General features: G+C 41.3%; 1 protein-coding gene across 1 annotated transcript; it reads right to left on the bottom strand.

Annotated features, from left to right (window-relative positions):
- Window positions 1-7,975: 7,975 nt before the first annotated feature.
- On the bottom strand, window positions 7,976-9,535 carry LOC310803021 (inhibin beta B chain; the record flags this gene model as incomplete). Its single annotated transcript, XM_083667659.1, has 2 exons — window positions 7,976-8,745; window positions 9,211-9,535. The coding sequence occupies 2 exons, from the start codon at window positions 9,533-9,535 to the stop codon at window positions 7,976-7,978; spliced, it is 1,095 nt and encodes a 364-aa protein (XP_083523785.1).
- Window positions 9,536-15,705: the final 6,170 nt, after the last annotated feature.

Below are 15,705 nucleotides of genomic sequence, written 5' to 3'. Positions count from 1 at the left end.
ACTAGGAAGGCTGCGGGCCCTGATGGTGTGAGCCCGAGGGTGCTCAAAGTCTGCACGGACCGGTTGTGTGGAGTACTCCAGTGCCTCTTTAACCTGAGTCTGGAAAAGGTCCCATCAATATGGAAATCTTGCCTGGTACCAGTACCAAAGAAAAGGAACCCCAGTGTTCTGAATGACTATAGACCGGTAGCCTTGACATCCCACATCATGAAGACCATGGAAAGACTGGTGCTAGCACACATGAGGCCCCTGGTGAAGACATCCTTGGACCCCCTGCAGTTTGCCTACCAGACATTGGTGTGGATGATGCCGTCATCTACCTGCTACACAGAGCTCACTCCCATTTAGATAAGGCTGGCAGCACTGTGAGGGTCATGTTCTTTGACTTCTCCAGTGCATTTAACACCATACAGCCCTTACTACTTAAACACTAGGACTATTGTCACTTTATTTTGTTGTTGTTGTTTGTGATGTGAGCTGCTGTAACATCTTAATTTCCCCTCTGGGATCAATAAAGTACCTCTCTCTAGTTGTTGCCAACCAACCCAACGCAACTCGAAAGTATATCACGCAAATAATGCATGCACACAGCCAACCTGGGTGAATTCCTCTATTTTCACTAATTTACACATTATTTAACCAAACTAATTTATGTTAAAACCATATCCCATTTAACCTAGCTCAGCCTGCTCTACTTAAAGAGACTATCACAAGTCTCGGACTAGGACAAGTCTTTTTATGTTTAATGAGCTTGGACTTGAACCTGAACATCTCTGGAGAGACCTGAAAATAGCTGTGCAGATGCTCCCCATCCAACCTTACAGGGTAAAGGGTCTGAATACTTATGTAAATGTGATCAGTTTTTTATTTTTAATAAATTAGCAAACATTTCTAAACCTGTTTTGGTTTTGTCATTATGGAGTATTGTGCGTAGAGTGATGAGGGGTGAAAAATGAATTGAATCCATTGTAGAATAAAGCTGTAACATAACAAAATGTGGAAAAAGTGAAGGGGTCTGAATACTTTCCGAATGCACTGTATTTCACGTATTCTGGTCAACGACTAAACGGATTGTTTAGTCCACCAATATCTATTTCACTGTATTCTGGTCAACGACTAAAAACTCCTAAAACTCCTATAAAAGTACCTATACAAAAGTTCATTTTCATTTCACGACCAGTGTCTACTAAACTACTCCTGTATGGTTGTGTGAATTTTTAATATCACAGCGCGAATAACCTTTTTCATTCCATGGCCTTAAATACACTTATTAATTAAACTAAATTTGGTCGAATGCACCACACAAGGTCTCGACGGAGCGGGGACAACAAACAGCTAATATGGAGACGTTTTATGAAAAAGGTGTCTCTTACTTTGTTTCCTATTCACGCGTTTTTCCGTTGTCACCCACAAGCCACCGAGACTCTACGGTCAATCGCCTATTAAATGTGGGGGGGAAACCCTCCAAACGTTAGTTCTTATGGTTAGTCACGATCTAACCAAAGTTAATTCAGAGCTCATTTTATTATGCCAAGTTGACAGAAACTTCAGTTGTTTTTGAGAAACTTACAATACACCGAAATCATATGCACATTTTACAGAGGAAATATGTGAGCGGGGAGAATACCCTAATCATATTAAAACAGGCAGGAATCTATTTGATTGGATTTATTCTCTTCAACCTGAATGACTGGATCTTTTCTATGGATTGACTTGCCTCTAAGACACTGCCAAAAGATGACTACTATTGGAAAATCTATTGAGATCAGTGCTGTATAAATATTATACTGTACACAGTATTTGTATTTGAGAAAATACACATGACTGTCTATCAACAATACTTAAAGAGAACCACAATAGGTAAGTCAGTAGACTTTATTGTGTTTTTAATCTTCTTTCATTTTTAATGTGTGTATTGTTGCACTCAAATGGCAACTCTGTATTTTAAATGTGTCAAATAAAGTCATTAATTCATTAATTCAACAGCTAATGACTGTTTACAATTCCTAGATTGTGATAATGGTAATGATTAACATAATGATGATACAGGGCTATGGTCAAATTCATTTAGATTTTGATCCATTTGAAGAAATTAGTTGATACCTGAATTGATATATAGTCAATTAAGAATGGATTGGACATTAAACCTAATTGATCTCAACCCTGGTGTCAAGCTGTGATCGTCATTAACTCTTTATCACTAGCAATGAGTATGAACTCTTGTTAGGACATCCTCAATACAAGTTGGTTGCATGGCAGTATACTGTACTGGAGCCCTTGGACTTATTTAGCCTTTAACAGACAATGTTGACAATTTTGATTGGTCCTCCTACAATAGAATCGACATGTCTGTATTGATCTATCCTTTTATTTACAGAAGAGAAATATATTTTCATCTCCTATCTACGTGGTGATAGCATTCTGCACATTGTCTAAAAAAATCCTTGAAGGCAAGGTGAGTTTAGATAACGACATTGTACATTATTTGTAGTCAGTCAGTTTGTAAAGAATGTCTAGGACATGGGAAAGATAGGCTCATATCAAAGAAAGCACAGTATATACAAGGCTGTGCTCATATTGACATTGTGTAACACCGCGGCCAACCAGGGACTTGAACATTTGTTCAGGGAACTATATGCAGAATAGTTGAGAATTGGGTTTCAATGGCTCTGCCTGAAAGAGGGCAGGAGGAGACATAGAGTATGTTGAGACTGTTCAATGATTAAAAAAAAAACAGTATCTACTATTTAATTTGCTTTTTCATCATCACATATTCTTGGTTGTAAAATGATTTGCGATTAATTGATTCCCAAGGATGGTTATAATACTTCAGATCAACTTGCTGTAGGAAACAGTTAACATGAGGAGTTCAAGGTGCAGTATATAGTTTTGCTGCTAGCTACCCTGATGTAACACATGGATATATTAGGTAACTGGGTCTGTCGTAATGGGATCATCCTTATTATTTAAGAGTTAAGTAGTGCGCACATAGACTCAACAGAGTGCTCTCTAAGCAAACATTATAGTTGTAACCTCAGGTCTTGTATCAGATAAATGGAATCTGCATAATAGTATATTATCATGAAATGAATACTCTGTTTACTGACACCAGTAATAATAATAATAATAATAATGATAATGATAATGATCATGATCATGATCATGATCATGATCATGATAATAATAATAATAATAATAATAATAATAATAATAATAATAATAATAATAATATAAATACATAATAATAATATAAATACATAATAATAATAATAATAATAATAATAATAATAATAATAATAATAATAATAATAATAATACAACATTAAAAAATAATTTAATTTTACTCTTACCTCATGTTGGGGTTCGTATAGGCTGAAATAGAGAGAGCATGGTCAAGGGCAGCTATAAGGACAGCTTATAGGCAAAAAGGGTGTGATTGGCCTGCAACATTATGTGACAAAGTGGTAATTACGCAATACTGAAACATTACGTGACAAAGTGGTAATTACGCAATAATACCATACAAATGCTTGTTTATTTCTTTAAGATTCATTAGATTCAACAGGCACCAGAAATCATCATTTGGTACCAGGTAGTTACTGTATCAATTGTGTTGAATTACTTGAGGTAAGCACAATAAAGTACCTGCTGTTACCATATCATTGTTCAGTAAATACTCCAATGGAAATGGTACTGTAAAGTGAAGTAAAGATTCTGCTGCATCACTGTTGTATTACTGGAGTTGGAAGGAGGTTAGTGATTGGATTCACACAACAAGAGTCACCTGTAGTTCATGTTGTGTTGCAACATGAACTACAGGTGATACAACATGTTGCATACTGACTGCATTGTACCAGTTCTCTAGCCAAGTCTTGAGCACAGATCTGTAATTGAATAATTGAGCTCACTGACTGTAGGGATTTGTCCTTACATCATCAACCCTGGTCAGAGTCAACAGATCTACCGCCCTCTGATAATACAGATTAAACCGTGTGTCTAGCTTCTGCAGCATGGGAACAGGGTTCATAGTGTTGCCATGTCAGTTGCTAGTATGATTGCACATTCCATTTTGGCTTTGCATTCAATGTGTATTTTTTAATTGATTATTGAATTATTAAATGATGCAGGGTGTCCCACTGAGACCAAGAAGGTCTCTTTTTCATGAGGATTATTGGGATTGTAGGTGGAGTGATGGATTAGGGTTTTAGCAATCAGTGGGTCTCTCGGTCATTCGGTCAGTATATCAGTGAGTCACGGAGTACAATCTCCTTTTCCTTTAAAAGCTCAGAGCATTCACTTTCTGGGTCAGCGCATACACCTCATGTCCTCCTTTGCAGTAAACTGTACAATCTTAGAAATAACGGTTGTAGTTGGTACAAAAAAAGGTTCTTCATTTATCATTTGTTCCTGTAGCGGTGCCATTTGTTGTGCCATGTCTAACCCTTTTGGGTTCCGTGTTGACCCATTTCCACAGAGGGTTCTAAATGGAACCCAAAAGGGGTTCTACATGGAATCCAGAAGGGTTCTACATGGAACCAAACTTGGGTTATTTAAAGGGTTCCCCTACAGGCACAAATGAACAACCCCTTTGGAACCCTTTTTTCTGACAGTGTACTTACCTCACACACTACAAACATCACCATTGGGGTCAGTTTTTAAATGACTGACAAATTCTCTCACTGAATTTCGGATAGGTTTGTTATCATAAGTGAAATGTAATTTATAGGACACTCAGTATACCCTGTACTTAGAGAACTAGACAGCTAGTGCTTATTGCATATCATCACCTCCAGTGACTATAGTCTCTTCTCTATTCTCTGCTTCCTTCTCAAAACACATTGGAAGAGAACTTCCAAGGTTTCTCCCCTAGATATTCTCCTCCAATGTGTAATGAGGGGAAAACGAGGAGAGAGGATGCTGGGAATAGAGGAAAGACTATTGGGACGCAGTGCATGTCTTTTAAAGTGATCATCATCACTTCAGTCATAGTTGTCTGGCTGTGGTACATCGGGAAATTCACAGAGAGATGAATGCTGTGTGATTGAGTGTTCTCTGCAGTCCAACCTTTTTATTTTTGGCTGTATACAGTATATGTTTTAAAAGGGCAATCTGAGAGTCAACCAATAACAAAGCGTTCTCCCCATCACTTTGTTTGGTAAACAGCAGGGGGATGGGCCTAGAGAAATATAACCACTCTGAAACCACTCTGCTGTATATCATTCATTTAAAAGTCAAAAAATGGATGTAACAATCCCAGATTGCCCCTCAGCTTGTGCAGTGCTGATTATATAATTTTCTAACTTTCCCACTGACCTATCCTCTGGGGGCTGGAGCAGATGATACATTATATGAACATAGATAGGTAGATATGCCAGAGAAATTGGACAACTATTTGCATGACAAATACAGACAGTCCATAAAATCACTTCCACTATTTGTTCAAGCAAACACGCTCTTTGCCTTTCAGACACTATTGATTTTGGTTTATGAGAGATACCACGATTCCCATCCACGTTACACTGAAAGATTTAAATCTTATTGCTGTGCTTTCAAAGTGGTTGCTAGTGTTTATCATGATGATTATGTATGATTATGTATCAAGTACTGTTATTAAACAAAGAGCTGAATTTGCTCAGAGTTGTGCTGTTTTTTTATCTGCAAGCTTTGCCAAAGACACATTGGCTAATGTACAGTAAGCTACTGTTCTTGGTAATGAGGTGACCCTGACCAAAGACATGAGATCAAAAATGTGAGGGAGATAATTTCTTGCCAAAGTGCAGAAATCAAATAAGTTATGCAAAAAGTATTATGTCAAAATATTTATTTGTTTAAAATAGATTTTCAATGCAATCATGGCATACAGTACAATAACCAACACTATTTACAATTGATTGTTATTATAAATGATTTATTGTAGATAAAATATAATGTATAAAAATATAAATTGTGCGACGAATTAGAATTGATATGCAATTGAAATGCTGGTTTCATTATAACCAGTTACAGTATACAGAAATTCCCTCATAATTTGTGTGCACAATTGATGTTATATAATGAAACACACATACACAGAGAAAGGGCCCAAAAAATAAAAGATAACAATAATTTAGCTTTTGTGTTGCTTCATGAAGAGTGCCAAAACTACCAAATGGTGAATGCCCCTGAGCAAATTTTTAATATAAATATTGTATATTTAAATATACAGTAGGCTGATAAAGTTATTTTGCAGAAATCATGGCTGATCATGAAAGATAATAAGCTTCTTGGATAATCTCTGAAGTCGACCATGCATTTCTTTTAGGGCATGGTTCACCGTGCATGCAGTACAAGTAGTAATGACAATATTTTTCTCAAAACATTTCACATCATCATAACCTTTGTTTTCTATTTAGACAATCTATGTGTCCCCATAGCAACTGCAGTACAGGTTCCATATTGGAAGGATGACACCTCAATATCGCAACAAGACCTGGGACAGGAAGGAAGTGTTTGCAGAAGGATAACAGAATGAAATCAATGTCCGCAGGTGTTGACAGTTTACAGGAAATGCTTGCTGAGGGCCAGCATAGTACTGCAATATAGGGCCTTGTGCCATGCTAGGGAAGTCTTCAGTATACCGCCGCCACACACGGTGCCAAGATGGACCATTGCCAAGAAAGCAGAGAAGAGCTTCAACTTGATCACCTATTTCTACCTAGTGTAAACATTGTAAAAGACAACAAAGCTAAAGATGGTAAGAAGCCTGAATGCTGAATATTTACATCCAACTATAAACCTCAGACTTGCAGACTCCAACGTGCCCTAAACCACATGCCCATTGACCCATCAATCTTATGGACCTTCATACTTCCTAACACTGTGGCAATCTCTAAATGTTTGCTCATCATGCCACTGTGTAATAACCTTGAGTTCATGCCGTCAAAAGCCCAGCCTGGTTGCCCAACTGATTATCTAAGCAAATAATACAGTGCAGGTGCTGATCACACAATTTTAACCTCTCCATATCTGCTTACTTGTGTCTGGAAGGTTCTCAGGGTTGGATTAGACAATGAGGGTTTATAGCGGTTGTGTAGTGTTGCATAATGAATCATATAGGAAGTGTGACTCAGATTACATTAGCTCTCTCATACTTTTCATAGGTAGGGATTAGCAGATGAACAGATTAGAAATGAAAGATTATGAGTGCTACACTGAGAACTTTAATTCAGTGACAACTTAATGGAATCTGCCTGTCCACACAGTGACAAAAATAAAAGTCCAATGTGGACCTGAGAGATTATTGTCCACAGAACCCATATAATTGGATACAAAATGCCCAATTTGTATTTCACATTACAAAGCAATAGGTAGGGAAGGCACAATTTCACATTAGTAATCTCTTTTAGTATTCAATTCCAAATTGCCCTGTACAGTATGCACTATACCTGTACATACACAGTGCTATAATGGGACAGAAATAATCAGGCATCATACAATGGGTGGGGAGAGGGGGGGGGGGGGGGGGGGGGGGGGGGGGTTAGAGCCCTTGTGTATGAGAGGATTGTCAATGCAACACACAACAGATTGGCAATATAGCTAAAAATGTGTTGCAAATGTTTGTCTGTACCTACAGGCACTACATTCATCTTACTGCTTCTTTAGACAACAGCAGACTCTCAACAGCATACAAAACATGTACAACTTAGAAAACAAAGGAGTACTATAATCACCATTGGCATGTCAGATATTCTCACATGTATTCATTTATAAGTATGTGTGTGTGTGTGTGTGTGTGTGTGTGTGTGTGTGTGCGTGTGTGTGTGTGTCTCTGTGTGTGTGTGTGCGTGTGTGTGTGCGTGTGTGTGTGTGTGCGTGCTTGCGTGAGAGAGTGTGCTGAAAGGGACACTCAGAATTCGATTTAGTCTTCTCAAATGTACAGTATCAAGATTAAAGACATATGCATTAAATTAATGTTTTTTCTCTGTTTCTCTGTCATCTATGTGCAGCCACAGGACTCCACAATCATGTCGGGGACATCAGTCTTCACAATGCTGTGCTGTGAGTTGAAATAGACCATGGACAGAGGACGGCGCTGGATGGGGACACAGCACGATGACACAGCGGTGTTGATCCCATTGGCTTTCAGCTGACTGAAGACCGTGGCGTGGAAGGAGGATGCGATGCCCGGGGAGCCAGCCAGGTGCTGGGGACACTGGCCCATACAGTAGTTCATGTGATAACCCTCCGGCGCGATGACCCAGTCCTGCCACTGGATGTCCTTGAACTTGATGTAGAAGTCCTTCTTACAGCAGACGCTGACGTCGTCTCCGCAGTGCAACGAGCGCTTCTGCAGGCGGTGTTGGGCCTCGTCCTCGCGGAGACGCACCTGGGCCACCATGAAGGGCTGGTGAGCTGTGTTGGAGGTGCCCCCCAGGGAGCAGAGGTTTCTTCCCTCCTCCTGGCAGCTAACCTCCAGATGCAGGCGGCGCTGCCCCCTGTCCAGGAAAGCCTGCAGAGTGTGGGTGATGGAGAAGGTGTGCCAGCTGCTCTTCTGCACCTCCAGCACCTTCTGCAGGAGAAGAGTGCGGTTGGAGCCCCCCTCTCCAGAGAGGAAGATCTGGGCGGTGGTGCGGGAGTCTTTGTGGGGGGTCTCTGGGGAGTGCACATAGAGCCACAGTGAGGCCTGGAGCACCTGGATGCTTTGGCCACTCTCCTGTACAAACTGGAAGGTCAGGCCAGACTTGATGCCACTAGTGGCTGTGTCTTCTAGATTAGAGACAAGAAAGCATAGCAGAGAGAGTTAGGATTTGCTTGTATATAAAGGGTAGTCACAAAAAGCAACTGCATTTCCCCTAAATATATCACACTGCAGTGTAAGTGTCTAGTTGTAAGTGTCTAACTGTAAAACCATCAAACATCGATTAAACAGGCCTTCTGTTGCGTTATGTATGCTGGGAAACAGTCTTTAATTTGTAAGGAATTTGGTTGGAAGTGATATGGCAGAACAAAATATGTCACCATGCATGTACCATTATTCTATATGAGATATGCATGGTATGGACATCGTGATTTTGGACAAGCGCGTTGCAAACCTGTGCGTAAAATATGGTGAGACGCGCGCGTTCGAGGCAAGCGCGCATATAACTCAAGCAAATACAATGGAAATATAATGGAAGATTAAACCAAAACAGTACAGCTGGTCGCACATTACACGGTTTTAAAAAAACTTACTAATATCTGCGAAGCTCACTATTTCGTATCCTTGATCTTTTGTATTTTGCTGGTTGTTGTCCAGTTCCAGAGTGCCATCCGGTCTCACGCGTCCTGCGTGCAGCTTGCGAAGAGCTGTGAGGAGCGCTGCACGAGGCACAGTTTGAGTGATGTTTGGTCTCGCTTTCATGTGCAGCTTGTTTAAGATCTGTTGCTTGGCGATTTCAACCAAGAGCCTCTCCTCAGACCCCTTATCCATCATTGGCATGCCACAAGACGCACATCCTGGGGTGCCCCCCGCCACATCCTGGGGTGCCCCTAGTCCCTTCATCAGCAGAAACGTCATCAAGAAAAACGTTGGCAATATTGAGGACATCAGCTTGTTGGACTCTTTAGAAGTATAGGCTTGCATTGTAGAAGCAGGCACAGGAGAAATAATAAATAAAGTTGAGAGTTAAGAGTTGTTCTTTTTTTCTCTTTGAAAGTTCGTCGACTGTTCTCGAAGGTCCTATACCTGCATATTGATTCCGTGAGAGAGTGGAGTGGTACTTCAACACCTGATGCTGGACAGATCGGGGATAATCCACCAAAATTTGTGACACGGTAGAGGGATGCACCAATGAGCGCATCAAGGACAATTACACTGTCTCTCTCTCTTACACACACACACACACACACACACACACACACACACACACACACACACACACACACACACGCGCGCGCGCGCGCGCGCGTGGGAGAGGGAGAGAGAGAGATAGCGAGAGAGAAAGCCATAGTGCTTAGCGGCCAGTAACTTTATTTGGACACGTAATATTTCATCATCGACCACAGCCATCATTATATGCATAGCAAATAAATTAACGTTAATCATACACTACACTCGCTCCACGTAGACATATATCTTGGCGCATTCATTGCGGAGCAGTGGCATCATCCCGTCACCGCTCATTGCGGAGCGGTGGCATCATTCCGTTTGACCGGCCAAAGTACAAAATCTATGCACTTTACCCTAGTTACTTTCGTTCCTCCACCTGTATATGAGCAGTTTGGGGAAATGTAACACGTGTTTCCCTGTCTATAGCAAATACATGACGCAATTTATGTGTTGATGGCATTCAAAGGACCATTGTTTCACATCACATTTTTTCAGATGTTCTGTAGTTTGATCTTTTTAGAAAAGTAAATGAGACTAACCCGGAGAAATACATGTTGGTTGAATAAATAAATAAATAAATAAATAAATAAATAAATAAATAAATAAATAAATAAATCTTGAACATGCTTTTATTATTCATTGTTTATCATGTCTTGGCACACTACCGTGTGTGTGTGTGTGTGTGTGTGTGTGTGTGGGGCCAGACACATGTCCCCTCACAAACCACAAATAGCCATATCTTCAAATCAAAGTTTATTCATGTAGCACATTTGACAAAAACACAGAATATAACGGCTACAAGAATAATCAAAACTCTAAATTATTTCCCTGGTTAAGGAACATAACATTCATGACCTTAGTGCCCAAGTGTTCCTCAAGGAGTTTATTGTAGGCTACAGTACTAGCTCGCCGACATGTGGACAGTTGCGGGAACTACACTGCATTTTCATGAAGTGTCACTTTATTGTAGCCTAATTATGTCAAGAGACTTGTCTGTTGGCCTACTGGTCGTCTAACATAATGTTACAGTAAGTGTTATGCCACACTCACCCATGGCATATAGGCTTATACAAGGCTATGCCAACAAAGAGAGAGAGAGAGAGTTCCAAATGGCAAATCACACACACACACACACACACACACACGCGCGCAAACACGCACACACACACACACACACACACACACACACACACACCTATGGCCTATGCTTCATGCAATGTTCCTGATCAAATATGAACGAAAAAAGTTTTGCACAGCATATTGAATGCATTTTTTAGTCCAAATATGACTAGAATAGGACTAGAATTAATAGGACATGCATTGAGCATTTTAAGCATTCGATGATGTGTGTATTTGATATATGTACCACCATCTAATACATTCATTGATTTGTATATTTCGTTCGTTATGTTTGTTAGATGAATTTTGGAAATATGAAATTGCGCCACTGAATGTTAAACGGAGCGGAGAGCGAGCGAGAGACAAGTGAGCTGACGTAAAAACTCAGATGCGTGAAAACGGTGACGCTGACGCGCAGAAGCCGGAGACAAGGGGAATCGCTTTTTGTTTTTATTTTTTATTTTATTTAAAGCTTCGGGTCCTTATCCTTCAGTCATTTTCGTTTAGTATATTTAAATGACCGATGTGTTGCCTCCTAACTGTCTTTTGTCGCGTCTCTACGTTCCGGTTCCTCTCACGCGGTGCTGTTTTGACAGCCGGGGTCGCGGTGATCCAGCCAGCTACTACAGGCTCGCTCGCTGCTTACCGTTAGCTAGCTACCATTACAGCTAGCATCAAGCAAGCGTTTCGGAGGGTGATTGTCAAGAGGTAACGCTAGAAAGCGAGCCACCTATCAGAATATGGTCAATGGGGTTGATAACAACCGAACTGCATTTGATTAATTGCTCTGTAAATAGCTAGTTGGTTTGACATTTGGTGTGCTCTTATGCAGGCGTAAGAAAAGGTACGGTAAGCTTGCTCACTAGCTGGTGCGCTAGCTCGGTGCCTTTCTGTTATTGTCGTCGGTGCTGTTCGGTACTCTCACCTGCTAGTCACAGTATCCTGCTGTGCCCGGCGGTTGACAGACAGCTTTACCCTGTGCTAACAAGCGCATATCATTGAAGAAGAAGCTCTGGAAAATAGTTTTCGACGAAAGACACGTCTAAAGGTAAGCGAGTTGTCAAATCTGCGATAACCATTCAGCTGCTTGACAGGTAGCTTTGTCTGTGATGCCAGGCAGTTGCCAATGAATGATAGTGAAATGATCACCCGATGTGTCTAGATGAGACAGTTTGAAGTAAAACTCGAGTAAACAGAATGTTTTTTGTTTCCCCCCCCCCCCCAAACAGCAACACTTAGTTGGTTAGATCAATTGATGGGGATTCAGTCACTGTGCTGCACTTTGAGCACCACCGGGATGGACAGCTCCCTTTGCAGCCAGCCAGGTCCTTTGGCTTGTGTCGGTGTCTGTGTCTGTGATTGTACTGGTCAGGAAGATTAGGATATTTGGGTGTGACAAACAGGAACTGTTTTGAGAGAGATATGGGCCTAGCCCCAATCAGTTTTGGACCTGGGATATTATGAAGCGCTCATCATGGTAGTATCAACTATTAGACCTAATGCTATTTTCAGTATTCCAAATTAGTTTTGAACCTCAACATTGTCCTCTGAAGTGATACAGTCATCTCCCTTTACTTTCAACCAGTAAATACAGTGCATTCGGAAAGTATTCAGACCCCTTCACTTTTTCCGCATTATGTTATGTTACAGCCTTGTTCTAAAATTGATTAAATAAATTGTTTTCCTCATCAATCTACACACAATACCCAATAATGACAAAGCAAAATGTATTTATTATTAAAAATAAAACATTTATTATTTATTATTATTAAAAATAAAACATTTAAATATCAAATTTACATATGTATTCAGACCCTTTACTCAGTACTTTGTTGAAGCACCTTTGGCAGCGATTACAATCTCAAGTCTTCTTGGGTATGACGCTACAAGCTTGGCACTCCTGTATTTGGGGAGTTTCTCCCATTCTTCTCTGCAGATCCTCTCAAGCTCTGTCAGGTTGGATGGGGAGCGTCGCTGCACAGCTATTTTCAGGTCTCTCCAGAGATGTTTGATCGGGTTCAAGTTCAGGCTCTGGTTGGGCCACTCAAGGACATTCAGAGACTTGTCCCGAAGCCACTCCTGCGTTGTCTTGGCTGTGTGCTTAGGGTCGTTGTCCTGTTGGAAGGTGAACCGTTGCCCCACTCTGAGGTCCTGAGCACTCTGGAGCAGGTTTTCATCAAGGATCTCTCTGTACTTTGCTCCGTTCATCTTTCCCTCGATCCTGACTAGTCTTCCACTGAAAAATACCATGCTTCACCGTAGGGATGGTATTAGCCAGGTGATGAGCGGTGCCTGGTCTGGTTCCTCCAGAATTCAGGCTAAAGAGTACAATCTTGGTTTCATCAGACCAGAGAATCTTGTTTCTCATGGTCCGTGAGTCCTTTAGGTTAGGGTTAGGGTTAGTGGTCTGTCATGTGCTTTTTACTGAGGAGTGGCTTCCGTCTGGCCACTTTACCATAAAGGCCTGATTGGTGGAGTGCTGCAGAGATGGTTGTCCTTCTGGTAGGTTCTCCCATCTCCACAGAGGAACTCTGGAGCTCTGTCACAGTGACCATTGGGTTCTTGGTCACCTCCCTGATGATGGTCCTTCTCCCCCTATTGCTCAGGAAGATTCTAGGAAGAGTCTTGGTGGTTCCAAACTTCTTCCAATTTAAGAATGATGGAGGCTACTGTGTTCTTCGGGACCTTCAATACTGCAGAAATGTTTTTGTACCCTTCCCCAGATCTGTGCCTCGACACAATCCTGTCTCGGAGGTCTACGGACAATTCCTTCGACCTCATGGCCTGGTTTTTGCTCTGACATGCACTGTCAACTGTGGGACCTTATATAGACAGGTGTGTGCCATTCCAAATCATGTCCAATCAATTGAATTTACCACAGATGGACTCCAATGAAGTCGTAGAAACATCTCAAGGATGATCAATGGAAACAGGATGTGCCTGAGCTCAATTTCGAGTGTCATAGCAAAGGTTTTTTTTTAATCAATTTTAGAATAAGGCTACAACATAACAAAATGTGGAAAAAGTGAAGGGGTCTGAATACTTTCCGAATGCACTGTAAGGGGACGTGAGAGCTTGGATGAGAACAGCTGGTAACACTATGCACCTATACCTGTGTTATAACACTGAAGGGCCTCATTTCTCAAGTAATAACATTGTATGAACAGGTTGTTGCATAGTAAAATTAGGTTATTGCATGGAGTTGAGCGGTTTTGTTGTTGTTATTATTATTATTATTACTCTTCTTGCTATAGAATATAGCCTACACAGGTGTGTACAAGCAGCTAATAATAATGCTAACCACTCAGCTCCAATTCTACGCAATTACAAAGCCCATTCCTAACATACTATGAAACAGCATCTTAATACAATGTTGTTATTAAAGAAAAATCTGTTACTATACAGGTTTAGGGCAAACTAAATGTTAGGCTGGCTGACCTTGTTTTGCAGGTGTGTATCTTTTTTCTGTAACTGCACTGTGTGCAGGATGAGGCTTAGTTGGAGTCTCTCAAATCTACTGACTCCTTTCCATTGTGGTCCTTGTTATAATGGAGTGTGCAACAAGAGGGGACGGGGCAGGTGGTTTTAGGAACGGCTTGTCTTCAATGGGTGAATCATCAAATCAACAGTCTGCTGTCAGCAACGCAGCGGTGGTGGGAAAGATGAAGAAATAAGAAAGAGTGTTTCATGGTGTTCTCTTGTATGTATCCTCTTATAAACAAATGCTTTGATGGATGGTTACTTGTATTGTATTGGTAAGCCCATTTCTAACATTATACAGGAATTCCCCATTGGTTATCGCTGCCATAAAACCCCCATCTTCTGTACATTGGTTTGTCTACCTGGGGTCTGCGTCTGCTTCAGCTCTGTCTCTGAATCTCTGTTTGCAGCCGCAGAGAGGCTTTTTCTAGAGAGATTTGAAGTGCTATTTATAGATCTCTGCCTGCCTGTGCACAGAGCCCGGTGCTGCTGCTGCTGCCTGCCTGCCGCTGTTACTGCTGCTCCTTTCTCTCCTTCTCCTCTCTCTCCTTCTGTCTCTATCTCTCTCTCCCTCTCCCTCCCCTTTCCCCACCTATTGCTTGCTTGACGTGAATTATTGATTAAAACTGGAGGGAGGTGAATAGTTGTGTGTGGGTCTGGGCTGAGAGAGAGAGAGAGAGAGAGAGAGAGAGAGAGAGAGAGATCTTTGTAACCCCAAGATGTCAACATACTGTGTATATGCCATGATCCTGGTCATGTGATTGACCTGAAATTGCCTGGGTGAGAGCAAGGCTCATGATACACCACACACACACTCACACACACACACACCTGAGATGACTGGACATGTATAGGCCTAGCTCTGTTAACTACAATTCCACCTAGTTGGTTGATGCTAGGCCTATGCTTATGTTTGATGCTTTATACCATCACATGGTAACCATGTTATACCATCTCCCATGGTACCATGGGAGACAACAACCCTCTGGAACGAGCTCCGGTTCTGGTAGGGCTGCATCTGGGCATCCTCCTTCTTCTCTTTTGGTTCTGCTGAACCCGCCTATTCAATGTGTGGTGATGAGGGGACTGCAGCGAGGGAGAAGGAGGAGGAGGAGGAGGAGAAGAAGGAGAAGCAGCAGCTGATGTTGTGCCCATCTTTGGGGACTTAATTTCTCTCTCCTCCTAATTAGCCCTCCTCTCTCTCGCTTTCCTTCCTTCAGTCCCATGTTGTGATGTGTTTTTTTTTTTGTGTGTGTTTT

The sequence above is a fragment of the Argentina silus genome (genome assembly GCF_951799395.1).
Source record: "Argentina silus genome assembly, chromosome: 4".
NCBI lineage: Eukaryota > Metazoa > Chordata > Actinopteri > Argentiniformes > Argentinidae > Argentina > Argentina silus.
Note: the sequence above shows the minus strand (reverse complement) of the source record. Positions and strands in the feature narration are given on the sequence as shown.